This window comes from Coptis chinensis, chromosome 3, assembly GCF_015680905.1.
Source record: "Coptis chinensis isolate HL-2020 chromosome 3, ASM1568090v1, whole genome shotgun sequence".
NCBI classification, from domain to species: domain Eukaryota; kingdom Viridiplantae; phylum Streptophyta; class Magnoliopsida; order Ranunculales; family Ranunculaceae; genus Coptis; species Coptis chinensis.
The window spans coordinates 4,463,183-4,482,009 of NC_141458.1; the positions used below are offsets into that span (position 1 = coordinate 4,463,183).

At 34.3% G+C, this 18,827-nt stretch overlaps 1 protein-coding gene, 1 long non-coding RNA gene and 1 pseudogene across 2 annotated transcripts in view; all 3 read right to left on the reverse strand.

Annotated features, from left to right (window-relative positions):
- Positions 1–18,827, reverse strand: part of LOC147507410 (uncharacterized) — a 53,369-nt gene that overhangs the window by 32,265 nt on the left and 2,277 nt on the right. The window lies entirely within an intron of this gene.
- LOC147507412 (putative phospholipid-transporting ATPase 9 pseudogene) lies at positions 9,705–10,554 on the reverse strand (annotated as a pseudogene).
- On the reverse strand, positions 10,499–17,261 carry LOC147507413 (protein argonaute MEL1-like). Its single transcript, XM_086600120.1, has 7 exons — positions 17,028–17,261; positions 15,384–15,439; positions 11,807–11,945; positions 11,592–11,702; positions 11,457–11,505; positions 10,719–10,910; positions 10,499–10,636 (listed from the first exon to the last, which is right to left on the reverse strand). The coding sequence occupies exons 1-4, from the start codon at positions 17,148–17,150 to the stop codon at positions 11,619–11,621; spliced, it is 402 nt and encodes a 133-aa protein (XP_086456246.1). The 5' UTR covers positions 17,151–17,261; the 3' UTR covers positions 10,499–10,636; positions 10,719–10,910; positions 11,457–11,505; positions 11,592–11,618.

Sequence of the window (18,827 nt, forward strand, 5' to 3'; positions counted from 1 at the left end):
TGATTGGGTACTCCGATGCCGACTGGGCTGGAGACCTTGATGAGAGGAAGTCAACTTCAGGATATACCTACATAATGAATGGAGGTGATATATCTTGGAGCAGCAAGAAGCAAACTTCCATAGCACTTTCAACTATGGAAGCTGAGTATATTGCATGTTGCTCTGCCACACAGGAGGCTATGTGGCTCAGATGATTCATCAAACACTTGTCAGTGTTCTCAAGAGCTGTTGAACCAATTCACATCTGGACTGACAGCATGGCTGCTCTTGCATATGCTAAAGATCCAAAGTACCATGGAAGAACCAAGCATATAGAGTTAAAGTACCACTACGTACGACAAATGATACTGAAGAAGAAAGTGGTTCTACAACATATATCCACTGATCAGATGGTTGCGGATCCATTGACCAAACCTATTCCAAAGGAACTCTTCCTTGCACATGTAAAAATGCTTGGGTTAAAGAGGATGTGATTATGCTAAGAACACTTTGATGGTTTAATGAATAAACGTGCGTTCTTTCCAGATCGATTGCATTCTCATTATACTATTTATCATCTCATATGTATGTCAGTAGGGTTGACTGGTTCACTCACATGAACAGTCACTTCCATTTTAAACAGTGGGAGTTTAGCTTGACAAGTCACTAAACCTTATGGGAAGGGTGGACCTAGTGTCGAGTCATGCCCCTTCTTATAATTGGATAAGAAGAAACAAGCTTCATAGAGAAGATTATGTCTAAACCTACAAACGGTTGTTGCCAAGTGGGAGCAAAGTATCCTTGGAATTGTCATTAGGGATGACAACACTTGCATGTTATGAGTGGACATACAGATATCTATTATTGAGTAAACAAATTAGATACTCTTGCCATAACATGTTTTCACACAACATGTGTATAGTTGACTACCTGAGAGCAAGAAAATAAATATCCCTAAAAATTCTTGCTATGTGAGCTCTATTGATATGTTTTTTGTTTAAGACATATCGAATGGTACCCTCCTTGAACTTTTGACCTTGTCAAGAAAATAAGATGATTACTCGTAACTTTGGTTTGCTCCCCCACAAGCTCTTACTAAAAGGCTGACTGGATGCATACTGGGAAGTTGGTAGAACTCTGACGACAATGACTTGCGTGCAAAGGGTAAAATAACTAAAGGTTTATCACACAATCACTGGGATTCTACCTGGCCAGGACAATTGATGATAATTGTGAATCATGTGATACGTTTTTTGATTTTATGGTGTGGACTCATAGGGATGAGTGCTATTTGTCAAAGTGATGAAACAAACTGATCTTGAGGTATACACACTATAACACCCCGTTAATTTTCTTTATTTTTCCTATTATTAGGATTTAAAAAAAAAGTAATAATAATATTAAAAAGAAAAGAAAAGGATAGAGATAAAATAAGATAAGATAAAAATGTGGGAGAGTAAGAAGGGTTTGGTTACAACCGAACTCTCCATCTTTTGTTAGTTTTTGGGGGTTTTTGAAATGGAGGAGAAAAACAAATAGATGGGATCTAAAGAGAGAGAGAGAGAGAGAGAGAGAGAGAGAGAGAGAGAGAGAGAGAGAGAGATTACGGCTGTGAGAGAGATAAAAGCCGAATGAAGAAGACAACCTTCATATACGCGCAACGGTGTGAATTTCGGTTTTATTGGTTTTCGCTTTTCCGATAAATTCGCAAGTGAGTAGCCTAAACTCTAAACAGTATTATTTTTATCTTGATATTGATTAAAATATATTTTATTAACAAATTGGTTCTTTGATTTTACTGGAAATCTGACGAAACAAGAATGTTAGTTATTTGGATCGCCATAAAGGGCATGCGTTACTAATGAACTTCTGTCACCAAGTTTTTGTTTTTTTTATATTTGATTTGTTGGGTAAAATACATATTAGTTGTTAACAGTTAGTCAATCATAGACTTGAAGTTTTGATGCGTAAGGATTTAGAAGTATTTCTTATCTACTTAGATTTTTTTGGACTTTAGTAAATACTGTTAGTAAATTAAAGACTATGTATGGGTTAGAAATTTAACTTACATACTACTATTTCGATGATATTATTGTTAAGAAGGTGATATATATTGGCACCAAGGCTTTTTGTTTTATGTGTAGGTATGTTTGTATGGCTAGGCATGTGTAGTGATACCTGTTGGTTTTTGTTTGACTTGGTCTGACTTTATATGTCAGAATTTGGGCGGGCTTTTATGTTCAGAATGAAGTTATAAGCTTAAGCTTAAGGTTTAATAGCTTTAAGTATTTTTTTTAGTCATTAATGATATTTGATATATTGGTAGCTTCAAGACTTTTAAGACTGATGATATTAGATACTTGGTAATGCTTTTGATTTCTTGGATAACTACAGGTGGAATAATATACTATTCAAATAATGAAAGGTGAGCATAAATGGACTGTCATAATATAGATTCTACAAAAGTATAAAACAGTTATAAAATACAAGAAAAAGTGTGTCCGTATAGATCCAAGGAATATTACATGTGAGTATAGTTTTACTTCTGGTCTGACATGGATTCTCTCTACACTCTGGTATATATGGGTTTGCTTGTATTGTCGTTGGTGGTCGGTAGGGCATTGATTATTTGGAAGCCCTTAATATATATTTGAATCTTTGATTCTTATGAGTATGTAAAAGCTCAGTATGGCTATAACTGATGTGAAAACATTATTGAAGGTAAGAATAGATTTGCTGAAATTTTAAGAAAGGTTAGCGCTGGTCTGATTTCGAGCTCAATTTTGATTTAGTTATAGTTTGAACTAGAATTTTAGGAAAACATAAAAATATAAGATCTGGAAGTCTGCTTTCTAATCCAATCGACCTCGTTGCATTCCAAGGTTTGTGGATATGGTTACGGTGTTCGGAAGTTAGCACGTCAGAATTTTCTGATTGCAGAAATCCGGATCTGGCCTGTTTTCGAACCACGTTTTCACATAGGTAGGTTCAGATTCAAACTCTAGCCAAAACATGAAAAAATAAGTTTTATGTGTCTGTTTTCCAACCCAATTGGCCTCATCGTATTCCGAGGTCTGTGGTGATAGATATAAGGTCTGGAAGTTTGGTTGACAGAAAATAGTGCGTCAGAAATCAGTTTCTGCGCACTGTGTTCAAGTACAGTTTTAAAATAGTTAGGGTGAGAGTTAGAATTTTTATAAAACATAAAAAAGTAAGATCTAGAAGTCTGCCTTCTATTCCAATTGGCCTCATCGCATTCGAAGGCCTGTGGAATTAATTATGACGTTTGGAAGTTTGACTGGCAGAAAACAATACGTCAGAAATCAGTTTTTTCGCACTGTATTCGGGCCTAGTTTTGGCATTTTTAGAATGAGATTGAGTGTTTTTGTAAAACATGAGAAAGTAAGTTCTGTGTGTCAGCTTTTCAACACAAAAAGCCTTGTCTCGTTTGGACACCTGTGGAAAGAGTTGAGCCATTTGGAAGATAGTCCGTCAGAAAGTTAAATTGCTGAAGATTAGGATTTTTACCGTTTTCAACTTAAGTTTTCTTCTAGATAGGCTGAGGTTGGGACTTCGAGTCCTACATGAAAAAGTATGTATACATACCTTAGTTTCTAAATAATTAAGTTACATATCATTTGAATGAATGTAGGAAAAACTATAGCATTGACTATATGGCTGTTAAGAACTACGAAGGCTTGATTCCAATCCAGAAAGATTTGGATACGTAGGCAGCTTTGAACAAAAGTGCAGCCACTATATCTATAATATATATATTAGTTTGTGTGATAACTATGTGATTGTGTTAGAAATTACTGTTGTTTTGAGACTACATAAATATATATATGTGAGATAGAAGTTGTATATGAATATAGACTTTAGTATATGTGGATATGTTTTGGACATTAGTGTGTGTGGACTTGAATTTGGGCTAATGAATTATTTGTTTATGATATTGTATATATGAGTGTGGTTAGATAAATTGTATTTGTTTGATTATATGTCTGTTTACATTCAATGATATTTAAGTGCTTGATTTGCCTTGACGCGCGAAAATGACTCTCTGCATGTGTGGGCTATTTTGACATGAGTAATGCTAGTATAATTATAAGTGATAATAATGTTTTAATGTGTCGCCCACATCTTTAGAACTCTCCATGCCTCAGGATTTGGTAATGAGATATTATGACTTGTGATGTCATGTGATAGATGGGTATTCATTGAATGTGCCATGAATGACCCAATAGTTTGGACTGCCCTAGAGAGGAACTAAGGTATTCGCCTTGCGGGTTGGTTGTATTCCTTGAACATACGAGAATGTAGGTTTGGGTATTCCTTGAATGTGGCGGGAATGACTCAGGGTATTCATTGAATGTGCCATGAATGACCCATTAGTGTTATGATGGGTATTCCTTGAATGTGGCGGGAATGACCCAAGGTATTCATTGAATGTGCCATGAATGACCTGATATTTTGTTATGCCCAAAGGAGGCTTTGTGATTATGTGTATGGAAAGCCCAAAGATGGTCAGTGACTCACAAGTTCTGAGTTTACAAGATGAAAGTATGTTTCGAGGCTGATATCCCGCTTGGGACATATGTCTTGTAGTGGTACTTTTCGGTGTGAGTGAAATCGATATATGTGATTTGGCAAATGTGTGTAGTGCAAATCGTGGAGTAGGAACTAAAGGTTGGGATGTGTCTTTGAATAAAGGAGTCAACAAGATAATTAATAAGCAAAGTAAAAATATTGATTTTACGTGTGATGGAGTTATTGTATGTGATGTATATGATTTCTTATGATAAATATATACATGGTTTGTATAAGTTGATACTCACAAGGGATGAATGTACTCCTTGGTTGTGACTTTTCCTCGTTCTCATAAGTAGACGAGTGATACTAAAGTAAAAGTATATGAATTGTGTGATGTTATGGATATGAAGTGTGACGGTGAATAATACTAGTAAATGATTGTGAGTTCTAGGTATTTGTGAATTGACTATAACTTGATATGTTATTACGAAACTATTAATGACTTGTGATAGTCTGAGATCTATGATTATGCACGCAGAAACTTTATGACGTAATGATGTCATATGAATGACTACCCTTGATATAGGTATTATGATAAGTGGTATTCCCCGAATATGCGGGACGAACCAGGTCATATCAATTAGACTTAAATGTCTTAAATGAGGTTTGGTTATGAATGGAATTTTGATCGGCCGAGATAAATCATTTTATTGTGATGTCTAACTCGTTTTTGGGAGGGTAGGATCTATTAATCTTTTCTCGGGGGGCGTAAATATCCTACCCTAAGACGACGTGTTGGCTTAAAGGTAAGGTATACCAAACTCATTTTTAATTAGGTTATCATATGTGCAGTTAATAAATTGAATGTAAATGGTATTGTATTGTGAGTTATTTTGGAAAGTGGGAATGACAAGTACTGTTATATGAGATTCTTGGAATTTGTATGTTGGGGGTGAAATCTTACTTGGGAAGAAACTACACGGCCGTTTTTGGAAAACGGAACTATATTGTCTTCCAAGTTGAAATTGTTTGTAATGTTATATTTATTAATTTGAAAGATTATTATATATATTTTGTTGTTAGTCTACTCTCATACCAAAGAATTCAATTTCTTCGACCCATGTTTGCTTTGTTTTGCAACGTGGGTGTGTTCTTAGGAACATAGATGGTGGAGTCTGATGGATAAGGAGACGGATTTGGAGTTTTTCTTGGAGTCTTACGGTTTAAGATTTTCTGAAGAGTTTGTTAGTTTCTTTATAGTTTAATAATGTGATTTAAGGATTTTTCCTTTTCGTTTCTTTTGATTTCAGTTTTTGTATATATCGTGTTGGATAACAGGGTTTTGGGTTTTGTTTCACCCCGGGTTTCCAGATAATTAAATATAATTGTTTTAAATATTGTCTGGAAATTTGGGGTGTGACACACACACTCTCCGGATATTAGGTTTCCGGATTCGTCTTCTTTAAGATCACTTTCATGGTAGATCACTGTGTCGTGCTTTTCATTGCGACTTGCTACTTCACAGATATCATGATACGTGTGCTAGGGTCACACGAACCATTTGCCGTGTGAGACACACAAATGGCTGACCATTCTACTTAAATGCTTCTCTTAGAAACCTTCTTCGCCATTGTAGGCGAGTGGGAGATGTTGGAAATAAGGCTGGATAAACGCCCACCAGGATAAGGATAAACCACCAAGATAAGAATAACCACCAGGTATTAGGATGAGTGTAGGACTCTATCTTATATGATATTAGATAAGTTTAGGACTTGATCCTATCTGATATTAGATGAGTATAGGACTCTATCCTATCCAATATTGAGAAGGTGGGAGAGCTCTATAAATAGACCCCCCACCCCTCACATATTGATCATCCCAACAAAGAAAAGCTCTCTCTCCTTTAATGGTGGCCTCCAACATTTTCTAAAGAAAAAGCTAGTAATTTGTGGAGATTCTATAGGTGGTAACCTCCCTAGCCATTGTCGGTTCTTGGTTCGTGAACAAAGGTTGCTTCCCGTTCGTGGTTGTAACTTGACTCCAGCTAAGTTGAGAAGAAGAAGATCTTGAGTGTGCCAAGAACATCATCTTCTCCTGTAGATCAAAGCTTGGAACTTCAAATTGAAAGTTGTGAACAAGGTACACTATTTTATGCATGTGATATAGTGTAATTATACATAAGTTGAAATGAGTATAGAAAAGGAGAGTGTGTGGATACATAATCGTCCAGCTTATGACCAATTATAAGTCTTTATTTGTTAAAACATCTTCTGATGAGGAGATACCAACCAGATTGTCTTCCGATATTAAGGAAGACAATCCGAGGTTCTTGGAGTTGATGCATGTTTCGACCAAATATGATCAAAACACTAGGTGATGACGAAAGATATGAATAACGTAGAAAAGTAGTGAGAAAAGTGATAGTGATTGAGTGAATTATGAGATTGTACATTTCGGTTGCCTACAGTCCTACACACCCAAATTATCAATGGGATCAAGTCTCAAGAATATAGTTATGTATGAAAAATAGTTTTGTATTTATATGTGTAGAGCAGAGACTTATTGTAGCTCAAGTAATTGTAATTGAATATAATTCTCAACTGATAATTATCTCCTTAATAAGAAACGAATTTGGACATAAATTAATGTACGTTAATGGGAAGTCATGTGGCTAAGGTTCAGCCTTAGACACATGAGTTAGTGGGCATGTACATTGATCCATGATATTACAAATTGGTGTCTAATAGAGTTACTACAGAGAAAAGGTACACATGACAATAATTTCTTTTTCAATCTTATTAGATTTTTTAATAGTATTAGTAAATTGTTGTTATTTTAATCCATGAACTCAGCATAAATAATACATCTATACATGCATACATAGCAAAACGGTTGTATATTCATCATAATTGTGATAAGAATTGTAATTCTAATAGCTGGATATACTGTAACAGAACATTATGACTGGAAATTCAATTTTTTCGATGAGGTGAACTACAAATCTGGCAGTTGGAAGGTTCGAGCACGCATAAGCAGAATGTGGGAAGTTGTTAATCTACAGGACAAGACACAATCATATGGTCTACACATACTGCTACTTGACGAAAAGGTAGAACATACTCAAAAAATTACTTCTTTTATATCAAAAGAATTTTTGAATTTTAATCCACTTATATTACATTGTACAGTCGAATCAAATTCATGCAAAGATTTCACTAGGAATCCAACACATGTTTGAAAAGAAACTGATATAAGGAGACATATTTGTAATTGATAAATTTGAAGTCAAAGAAACAACCGGAAGATATCGTCCAGTAAGATCTAAGTACACTATTTCTTTCACAAAAGATACTATAGTATCTCCTTCGAAAGAAATTGGGACAACATTCAACAGATATAATTTTTCGTTCGTAGGATTTGAAGATCTTATGAAAACAAAGGATATCTCAGTTTTTCATACCAAAGGTGATTTCTTTATACATACCCTATTGTTTATTATAACTAATTTCTAACAATGTCTATAAATCAGATTTCATAGGAAAACTTATCAGAGTTGGGCCAAAGAAACCTCAGGGATTTAGGGAAATCACAATACAAAATGAAAGGTAAACAAAATCTACATAAATTATTTTTTAACTTAATTTCTTACACATATAACTATGTAAATACGTAATTAGGGGAAGTGAACTTACTATAGCTTTATGGGGTGACAACTCCAATAGACTGGCAAATATCAGCAATCAAGAAGAAGATATGATGCTCATCATCACATCATTATACCTGAAAATGATTGGAAGTAAGTACAATTCTTAATCATCAGTTATATAGACTGTTAAACATATATAATGGAAGTAAGTACAAATCTAATGTTTTGAATTTTCATATTTTACAGAGGAATACAAACTTTGTTTAACATCTGCGACAAAGTTGCACTTGAATTTGGAACATTTTGGCCATGTTGACCAGATGAGAAATAGGTGATATTCGTTAACACAAGCATTACTATTCCTCACAAAACCATTAACAAATATGACTTATCCCTAATTTGTTTTTTGTAGATATCAAATTAGAAATACAAGAGTTCAAATTGAACAAGCAGTGACAGACGAACCTACTTCAATGAAAGAACTAATGAATCAAGACAGAGTCTCAATTTCGGAGCTAATTTCACTAGGAAAAGAAACACACAATTAGGTATACCAAGTAAATGCATAAATAATACCGTGCTGAAATTAATAAAAACTGAACTAATAAACATATTTTTTGCAGGGAAAGCAATTCACTTGCAGGGCAAAGTTTGTGAAGATATTTGGAAACCAGTGGAGCTACAAATCATGCGAGAACTGCACTTATAAGCATGTTGACAAAGAATCGGAACCTTTTTGTACTAATTGTGAAACAACATACAAGACTCCACAAGACAGGTAAAGAAATCACTAATAAATACTACATCTTCGATTTTATAATTCATTACTAATTCCAACTTTAAAACATCAACAGATACCTACTTAAACTATGCGTACAAGATGAAAGTGGAGATCAAACAGCTTTTGTTGTCTTTGGTAAAAAGGCGCAGAAAATAGTCGAGTTTCCTATCCAAAAAATAATGGAGCTGACTTCTTAGGCAAGTACATGACTTAATATGAAAAATTAATTTATAAAATGATACAAAGTTCGTAATTGAACCGTACCTATATTTATTTTGTCAAAAAACAGGGAAAAAGTACTGAAGAAATTAAGGAAAAGTTTGAAAAGAATGCGGGGAAGGAGTATATTTTCAAAGTTAAGCTGAATGAGTATAGTATAAAAGAAAAGTTCCCTTCAATTCATTTAGCGTTATGGATATATTAGAAGACGATGAAGACTATGTTGAAGAAAATCCTCCATCAAAAAAATCTCGTAAAGATTCAGAAACAGAGAAAAATGAGGACAACAAAGAGATCAAAGGATGAAAAATATCGCCTTAGGATGGAAGATTACTAGGAATTTTATTAGGATTTATTCATATTTCATCAACAACTTCTGTACTTTGAGATACATTAATGATGTTTAGGTTTTAAACTATTTGAGGTATTTAGTAGTGTCTTTGGATTTATTTACTTTAATTCATTAATTCAATCTGAAATTTGTGAGTTCAATTTGAGTACAATTCATAAATTCCTATTCCTATACTTGCACTCTAAGCCACAAAATAACATAATCTTCTTTATAAAAGGTGATAAACATTTAGTAATCCTTAAGGTTTACGTGACATGGGAATATTATCAAAAAAACAGATGGGCGGAAGAATAGGTAGCAAGAGATGCTAATCAAAAGAAGAAAATGGTAAAGCAAGTCCATTCACAGGAACAAAAGAATACCGCCTTGATGAAATCTGACTTGGAGGAGGTGTGTATGTGTTGATATGAAGATACACCGTGTCCTCATTTTCTTTGGCTTCTGGATCTTGCTTCCGCTCTTGCAGTAAAACCTACTGTCGTTGGCCGAATACATCTTTGATGCACCATGTTGCAGTATTCAGGATCATTAGACTGACCCTCCTGTCTTATCCACTGAATCATTTGATGATACATGGGGAAGAAACGCATTGTAATTGCTGTATATGAGTAGTAAGGAATAACCGCAGCAATCACCACAAACAACACAAGGAGCCAGTAAGATGGTGCAGGAGAACAAGCTATAAGGAAGACTTTGTAGGCATTTGTTGATAGATTGGGAGGCATAGAACCATAGGCAAAGGAGAAGAGGTACCAATTAAAAACACTACCCCAGATGACGATATGTTGTATCAGTGTGAAGTAACTGAGAGAGATTGCCATCTGAACGTTTACAACCCAGACAACACAAGGTATACATTGTGGTTCCCAGAATATCCATGCCAACAGTCTCACCACATTTGCGAAAGGCCAGGTAAGCAAGTGCTTTAGTGCAGAAAAAGAAGATAATGACGGCACTGGTCACCCCATTGAACATCCAGCCAAGTATCCGTCGCCAGCTCAAAACTACATTCTGAACACCTTCTTCATACAAGAGGGGACATGGTCAACCCATTGAACATCCAGCCAAGTATCCGTCGCCAGCTCAAAAGTACATTCTGAACACCTTCTTGATACAAGAGGGGAAACTGACAAATGAAAGAAATAATTAAAATTACCATTCATCACCTTAACTTTACAATCAAAAAACAAGTCGTATAAAGGAAATACCTTGATACAAAACCGTGTAGAAACATCTTGGTCTAAAACTCCCAGAGCAAGAGTTGGAAGTGCAGTGAATAAGACATTGTAAAAGGACAAATACCAATCATTATATGCAGCCTGCCCAGAGAATGACGTATATGCCTCGAACAAGAAGACAGTAACACCGAATGCGACATTTTTGTAGAAAAAGTAGCAAATCTGGCGGAAAGGCAAAACCACAAAGTGAACTTGGTAATTTACTTTGTTACATCAATTCTTGGAAGTGCAATGATACTTGAGATGATAACCAAGACTTCACAACTAGCTTTTCCATATGTTGACCACCACAATTTTCATGTATTCCCTACTATCTCTTCCCAACCATGGGTAGCATAGAGGAATTAAGTCTTTTAGTCAAACACTCAAACCAATTAACAATGGATAAAATCAGAAGATGAAAACAGATTGGCCTGGCTGTTGGTTCATACTTCATACTCATCCAAGGAGACAAGCTATTTTAACCATCTCAAGAAGTATAGAAATTATCATAATACAATAATTCCCCCACAAAATTAAGGATAATTTTAAATACTATCAATGGTTACTGATGATGAAAATGTAAAGCTCATATATTTAGAGCAGCATGAAAAATGTGATAAACTATTAACGAAATAGTTCAACTGTGACAACACCTAAAGCTCAGCAGGAGTCATAAAAATCAAATATATAATAGACATTTAACTGCGTTAATCATATTCCACTGACCCATACGAGGCTGCAGCCTGACATCTCGACTAGTATCATGGTACTTCAACTGAAAAAACAAAAAAAAATAATAACATATTACCTAAGCAGCATAAATCAGAAGTAAATAACAAGAATATCCTAGAGCATAATTACCATTGGTGCAGGTAACACCCTTGCATTCTAAATTACTACCAATTGGGGAATCACTTCAATCCCGAATTCTTTAGAGAAGACATCATTTTTATAATCATTATGCAAAGCCATCTGCATCCAAACACACTTCTGAATTAGAAGCACCAAGGCAATTGGGAAACATAGGATTACATAATCATGTATATCATAAAGGACTTGAGTAAAAAAAAAAAAACCTCCATAGGAATGTATGCTGGCTTTGAATCACTTCCCACTTGAAGGGCTGGCCAATGACCATACCGCAGCTTGACATCATACTTATCTTGGAAGTATTGAGCAACAGACATCCTTCGGCCACCCTCATCAACAGTAAACCTAAATAAGGCAGCAAAAATCACAACTTAATATTAAGAAACATCTTATACTGGATATATGGAAGTAAGAAACAAGGTAAGTTAAAGACATACATCAACTGTTCAATCGGCTGAGTTGCTATTAAAGAACCTGACTAGATGCAAGCATCATGGTTGACTACGCCTAGGACCAAATTATGAGAGACTTTCTTATTATGATTATTATACTTTTAATGCAGGAAGCAAGTAAATACATCAGTAAAAGTATGTAGCCAACATCCTTAGATCTTTTTTAGGATTCTCAGGCATTAGATATGCCATTCACAGCTGATTCCAAAGAGTTAGACCTAAGAATCAAGCAGAGGACCAAAGGTGACAACAGATATCTCGATGGAAAGACATTTGCATCAGCTTCCATCATATGAAAAGTCGTCAGAAAATCGTAGGTTTTCTCACTTTGTATTGATATCTTCATCGGTGCTATCTTATCATAATCATCACATTGATAGTTTGAGACTATAGTAATATGATTACTCTGGCTTTCAATAGACTGCCTAAGGAGACTACATTCTACACAGAGGGAACGGCAAGGTTCATTTATGGATATGCATTAGTTCCTTGGGATGTGAGCAGGGGCTAGAGCTGAACTATGGAGTAATAGTACTTAGAATTAAGAATTAACTTTAGAGAGGGGTGGGGTGGGTGTCTTAGGCATTTTGAACGGAGTTTCTACTTTGGTCATAATCAGAATTTAGAGTATCTGCCTATCTAATAATAAGCTTGGTGCTTCTAGAGTATCGCTGTTGTTTTTGCACGTACTAGACATTCATTTTGCCTGATGCATGGATTCTTTCTTCTTTCCTTTTATTTTCTTTTCTTTAGATATTTTTGTATATCACAAGAATGTATTATCTTACACGGACCTTTCATAAAGTGTTTATCAACTTTGTACCCGAACTTCACTGCCTGAGGAAGATACCAATGTGATTTGTTTTAATCTCCTGGACTACCAAGGAAGTATAAAGTACACAAGTTCCTTCATATGAAAAGGGTGAATATATAACTGACCGAGTCTCTCTCTCTTTCTCTCTTAAAATCTACAAAGTACTAACCGACAACTTCATCAAAATTGCTCGATGGGTAATGAAAATTTCAACTACTATGGTCTATGGCCAAATTAATAGAGTCCAATAAGTTTTATCAATGTAATTACAAACTTAAAAAGCCAGATGTATTCACACAGTTACCTCAGATAGATAAAATATCTTCCCAACTTGGCTAATGGATCACTTCTAATATTTGGCTTTTGTAGATTATTTTTGTGATTGTGCCATGGTCAGTCTTTACAGATTGTGCCAGTTCCATCGTCTAAAGGATCTTTGAAGGTTATGCTATTACATGGGAATTTGAATATTTGGGTCTATGAGCCGAAAAACCTACCCAACATGGATATGTTTCATAAGACCTTAACCAATATGTTTGCGAAGCAGCTTGGGAATGTTACAAACAAAATTGAAGGGCATGTATCAAAGGTAAACAGTGATCCCTATGTCACTGTTTGAGTGGCCAATGTTGTCGTCAGCAGAACTTACGTTATTAGTAATAACGATAACCCAGTTTGGACACAACATTTTAGTGGTCCCTGTTGGCATCATGCGAAGCACATTTTTGTTGTTAAGGATGGTGATATTGTGGGGTCCCAAGTTATTGGAGTCGTGGCAATCACAAAGAGAAAAAATATAATATCAAGAAACAAAATTGAAGGATCTTTTCAAATCCTTAATATGTCAAACAGAAGCCATGTAACCACGAGTCAGATTGAAGATATCTATTCAATACATACCAATTGAGAGACTGACTGCCAGGAGTTCTAGGTACATACTTCCCTCAGGCAAGGAGGGAAGCTAACATTATACCAAGATGCCAATGTTCCTGATGGTTGCCTTCCAGCTTTGAACCTCGAAGGTGGGGTGCCTTATGAGTACGGGAAATGTTGGTATGACATATTCAATGCAATTAGTCAAGCCCGGCGCTTGATTTATATTACTGGTTGGACAGTGTACCACAAAGTCTGATTAATTCGAGATGTTGCTTCTGGATCAGATGTCACTATAGAGGATTTTCTCAATTCCAAGTCGCAGGAAGGTGTGAGGGTGCTGCTTTTGATATTGGATGATCCTACTTCAAGAAGCATCTTGGGTTTGGATTCATGATGCTGCTGTATTTTATATTCAATCAATTTTTTATTTATAACCTCTTTATAGTAGAGATTGTTGATTACAACCGAACCCAAGCAACGCCAACAAAATCCCCACCACACACACACAACACAATACATATTTAAGAATGCAATGAAGAATCAGTAGCAAGTTTAGTAAAAGTTAGCCTAGATTGGTAGTCTAAAATTTAAAGAACTGTTGCATATGAAGAAGAATGGTGTATAGCCTGATCTCATTTTGTGTTTATGCATTTGTGCATGGATTCTTTCTTCTTTCCTTTTATTTTCTTTTCTTATCTTACACGGACCTTTCATAAAGTGTTTATCAACTTTGTAGCCGAACTTCACTGCCTGAGAAAGATCTCCTGGACTAGCAAGGAAGTATACGGTCTAATTCCCAGGCCTACATAAGGACTTCTTCTACCAAAAGAATCCTATTTATACTTAACTTCCTAAACAAACCTATCTAATAAGAATCCTATTAATACTAAACTTCTAATGACATAAAAAAACCTAAACAAACCTATATATATAAAAAACCAACGATCCTCCTAACACAAAACAAAAAACAAAGGTAAACTTTCAGTTTTTTCTTTTAGTCTGATTTACATTAGTTTTACATATATAATCGAAGTTCTTTTTCTTTTTTCATTGCATACAATAGAAGATATTCAATCAAGGCTTGAAAAGAGTTAACAAAAATGGATAAGGTAAACTATTTCTTTTCCAGTATCTTATTTAATAATTTTGTAGATTTCTTTTTATGATTCAAATAATAATATTAAAGTTTAAACAAATGAGATATTAGCATAAGCCTGTAACGGTTTGTTTTTTATTATTCTATTAATTCAAAATTATATTGAACTATATTGAACTTAAGACCTGTAATAGTGTAACAGCCACTCACTATTAACTGTTCCTGGAACCCCTCTTCTTTATAATTCTTCTCAATATTGTGAAATCAGTGGGACTGTGGGAGAGACAAGTCTCGAGTTAAAGCTATTGAGTCAATCAATCCAACACGACAATTATTGATGAAATTATATGAAATATAAAAGCAGACCTAAGGAGAACATATCAACTTTCAAATCATCCATATGCTTTAAAATTTTATTTTAAGGGGGAAAGGTGTGTGTGTATAAGGTACGGTATAGTATATATATGTAACTAGAGTATAAAAAATTCATGTTTTTATATCAAAATTATGTAATGCTGGAACAAAGTTTAGTGGTATATATATACCTGCACCTATTCACTATAGCCCACTTTGACACACATTTGGTATCCTCCCACAAAGCCTACAAAACAGTAAAAGATCCATCAATAAAACAAAACCTAAAATTTGCATGTTCTAAAAATACCAAATTACTATATGCCCTGTCAATGGTGATACTGCATATTTCTAGATAATATAAACTAATGTAATTTTTAAAATGCAGCTCATGGAGTATGAAACCAAACACAAAATTTCACTCAAGACAGCGTTGAAGGAAATTCTAATCAAGGAAAAAATTCAGGGAGAACCAGTTTACATATCAAAGATTGAAAACAACCAATACACGGCAGATGTCATAATAGATTTGCCGATAATGAGAGAAATCTTCAAAAATCCGAATTATCCTATAAGCCAATCATTTCCGGGAACGTATCAAACTAAGAAAGTGGACTTAGAAAATGCAGCTGCAGGAAATGCTATCCGCTTTCTATAGCAGGTATACAAATTTGAGGTTTTAGACGTCAACCACAAAGAAGTCATTACTAAACGTGAAGAGCTACATAAAGCAAATACTATTGAAAAACAACTTCATCAATATATTGAAAACTTGAGAAAAGAAAATACCTATTTGAAGTCAATAAATGAAGCATTGCTTATAGGAGGACCAAATTGGGATATGGACTACCTAAGCATCCCAAATAATCCATCAAATTTGGATGAGGATTAACGTAGTGTTTTTCAAGCTGAATTCTATATTGGATGAGGATTAGCACAGAGTTAGATCCATCAAATTTATATTTTTGTTTTTTCAATTTGAATTATCTATAGTTCATCATAACTTAATGAAATATTTATTTTAGGACATATACAGAGTCGTTCAAAATTTTCGTTCCTTCTTTCCAATTTCCAGAACAACCGTAAAAAGGATGTACACACGGCTAATAATGCGGCCGACACGGTTACGTGGACCAATAAATATGTTCCTACTGTTTCTTATATAGTTATATCATCAGTAAAAAAAAAAGTAGGTAACATTCAAACCCGACACCTCACAAACGGTTTCATCGACTTTTACCACCTCTCAAAAGTCAAAACCCCTAATCCTAGATTCCATCTCCAAAAAATTTGTATCAAACTTTTACAATCAATGGATTCTTTCAATAGATACACCTCTCAAAACTACACACCATCAAAGCACCACGCGTTGCCGATAATTCTACGGACAAGAACAACTTTCTCCTCCAACCCAACCTAATTGCAGAGTAACATATTATACTATATACATCCTCAATAAAGCCTTTTAAACTGACAGACCCCAAAGAATACAACTTCTTAGTTAATAAAAGTGATAGAGACTCTTGAGCACAAACTGTGGATAGTTGAATATTCTAAGATCATTCTCTTTTACTAATGGTATGCCCTTTACATTAATTCTTTAACTAGAGGTGTATCCAGAAGCAAAATTATGATCCCTCAAATTTAGTGTTTCTAACCACGACAATTCAACAAAAATATTCTAACAAGCGTACCAGTCAAATAACTGAGGCCAAAAAAAGAATGCTCAACATTACTCAATTATATACTTTTCTAGAACATACAATGCAAATTAAACCCTAATTAAGAAATTATAATCAAGAAAGCAAATTAATAATGCGAAAAAAGATACTAACTTGTGCAATCATTCTGTGTGAAACCTTTCTTAAGTAGCCTAGATCCGGAAACACATAACACTGAATCCATTGAAGCTGCGTCATCATCATCATCATCATCTTGACTATTAATATTCTTCTCATAGAGTTTCAAATCTGGATCTTGATTAAAAACTGCTGGGGTGGAAGTATTCTTGATTAAATCTTTGTCAATATCATAAACCCTTGAAAAGTGATCACTATTGTTTTGCTCCTCTGCCATTGAATCAAGAAACGTCCAAGATTTTGAAGTGTGAGTAACATCCACATAATCAGATACATATCTTACCATGAAGATTGGAGCAATTTAGTGTAAAAGGAAGCTGCGTGGGAAAAAGAAGTAGCAATTCAAATTTGAATTGAATTTGAGATATAAAACATATGTTATAATTTGTTGGGCCCAGGCCCAACAGTAATAGTATACTTATAGGTTTCTAAACACAATAGCTTCTACCTTTAAAAAAAATCTAATTTAAAATAATGTGATTTAGCCTTATTAAAATAATAAAAATTTAATTTAAAATTTATGTGCTTTAGGTAATGCTTTAACGATTCATTTACCAATTGAATTGTACGGGTGTGATTTGCAACAACTGGACCCAAAGTTTTGCGTGCTCACACCATAAAACTTTAATCCAAATTTCAAAATACCCAACACGTTAACGATTCATTTACCAAAGGAGAAGCTGACCGCTCCAAAATATCAAAATTTTAAGAGATATACAAAATGCCCTTTCAAAAAACTTCCAATCAACTAGTAAAACATAATATATTAACCTAAAAAAACAATTTAACTACACATATAAAAAACTCAAAAATCCAAATTTCAAAATTATTTATTGACTTCATTTTATTATGTATATTGCAAAAAAAAAAAATGCTAAAGGAAATTCTAGAAGCGGGACTTAACATTCAACAAAATCCAGGTCTAACAAATTCATAATTCATGAATGGATGATTCAAAAAGTCCAACATATTCTATTATTCAAACATGCAGAGAATTAAAGAAATTGATGGAAGCCCAACATATTCTATTGCAAAAGCAGAGAATTTATAAAGGATGAACGTATAAAGAATGAACGTGATATGGAAATTAAAGACTTCAATTTCAAAGAACTTATGAAGAAAAGAATAGAAGTTGAAGAGAAACAGAATCAACTTGACATCCTCAAAAATATTATGCTAGATTGTTTAGTTGATGATAAACACAACAAAGAAAAAATATATTATCTCAAAGAAAAAATTAAATGAATGAAAGGCATGGAGAGTTCCATAATAAAGAAAAGAAAACCATGAGGATTAGTACTTTAATACCAAAACTTTATTATGTTGGTCACATAGTATTTTTTTAATGGCCGAGGTTTAACACTTCTTATTTATGAAAGTTTGTAACTATTGAGTCCGTTAATTTTTAGTTTAATTTTATAATATTAGCACGCTCACTTTTCCAATTCGACTACTTCAAGTTATATTGTGTTCGATATCGAAAAAAATATAAGTCATTTGTCACCTTTGGAGTAGGTATTCGTATCATAGCATTGTGTTTCATTTGTTAACCTTCTAAAAGTGTAGGGTTTTTACCGATATCTCATGCATGATTCCTACGATATGTATAATTACACTATATCACATGCATGAAATAAATAATTGAAAAAACGTAAGATCGTACCTTGGTCACGACTTTCAATTTGAAGTTCCAAGCTTTGATCTACGGGAGAAGATGATGTTCTTGGCATACTCAAGATCTTCTTCTTCTTAACTTTGTCAAGTCAAGTTCCAACC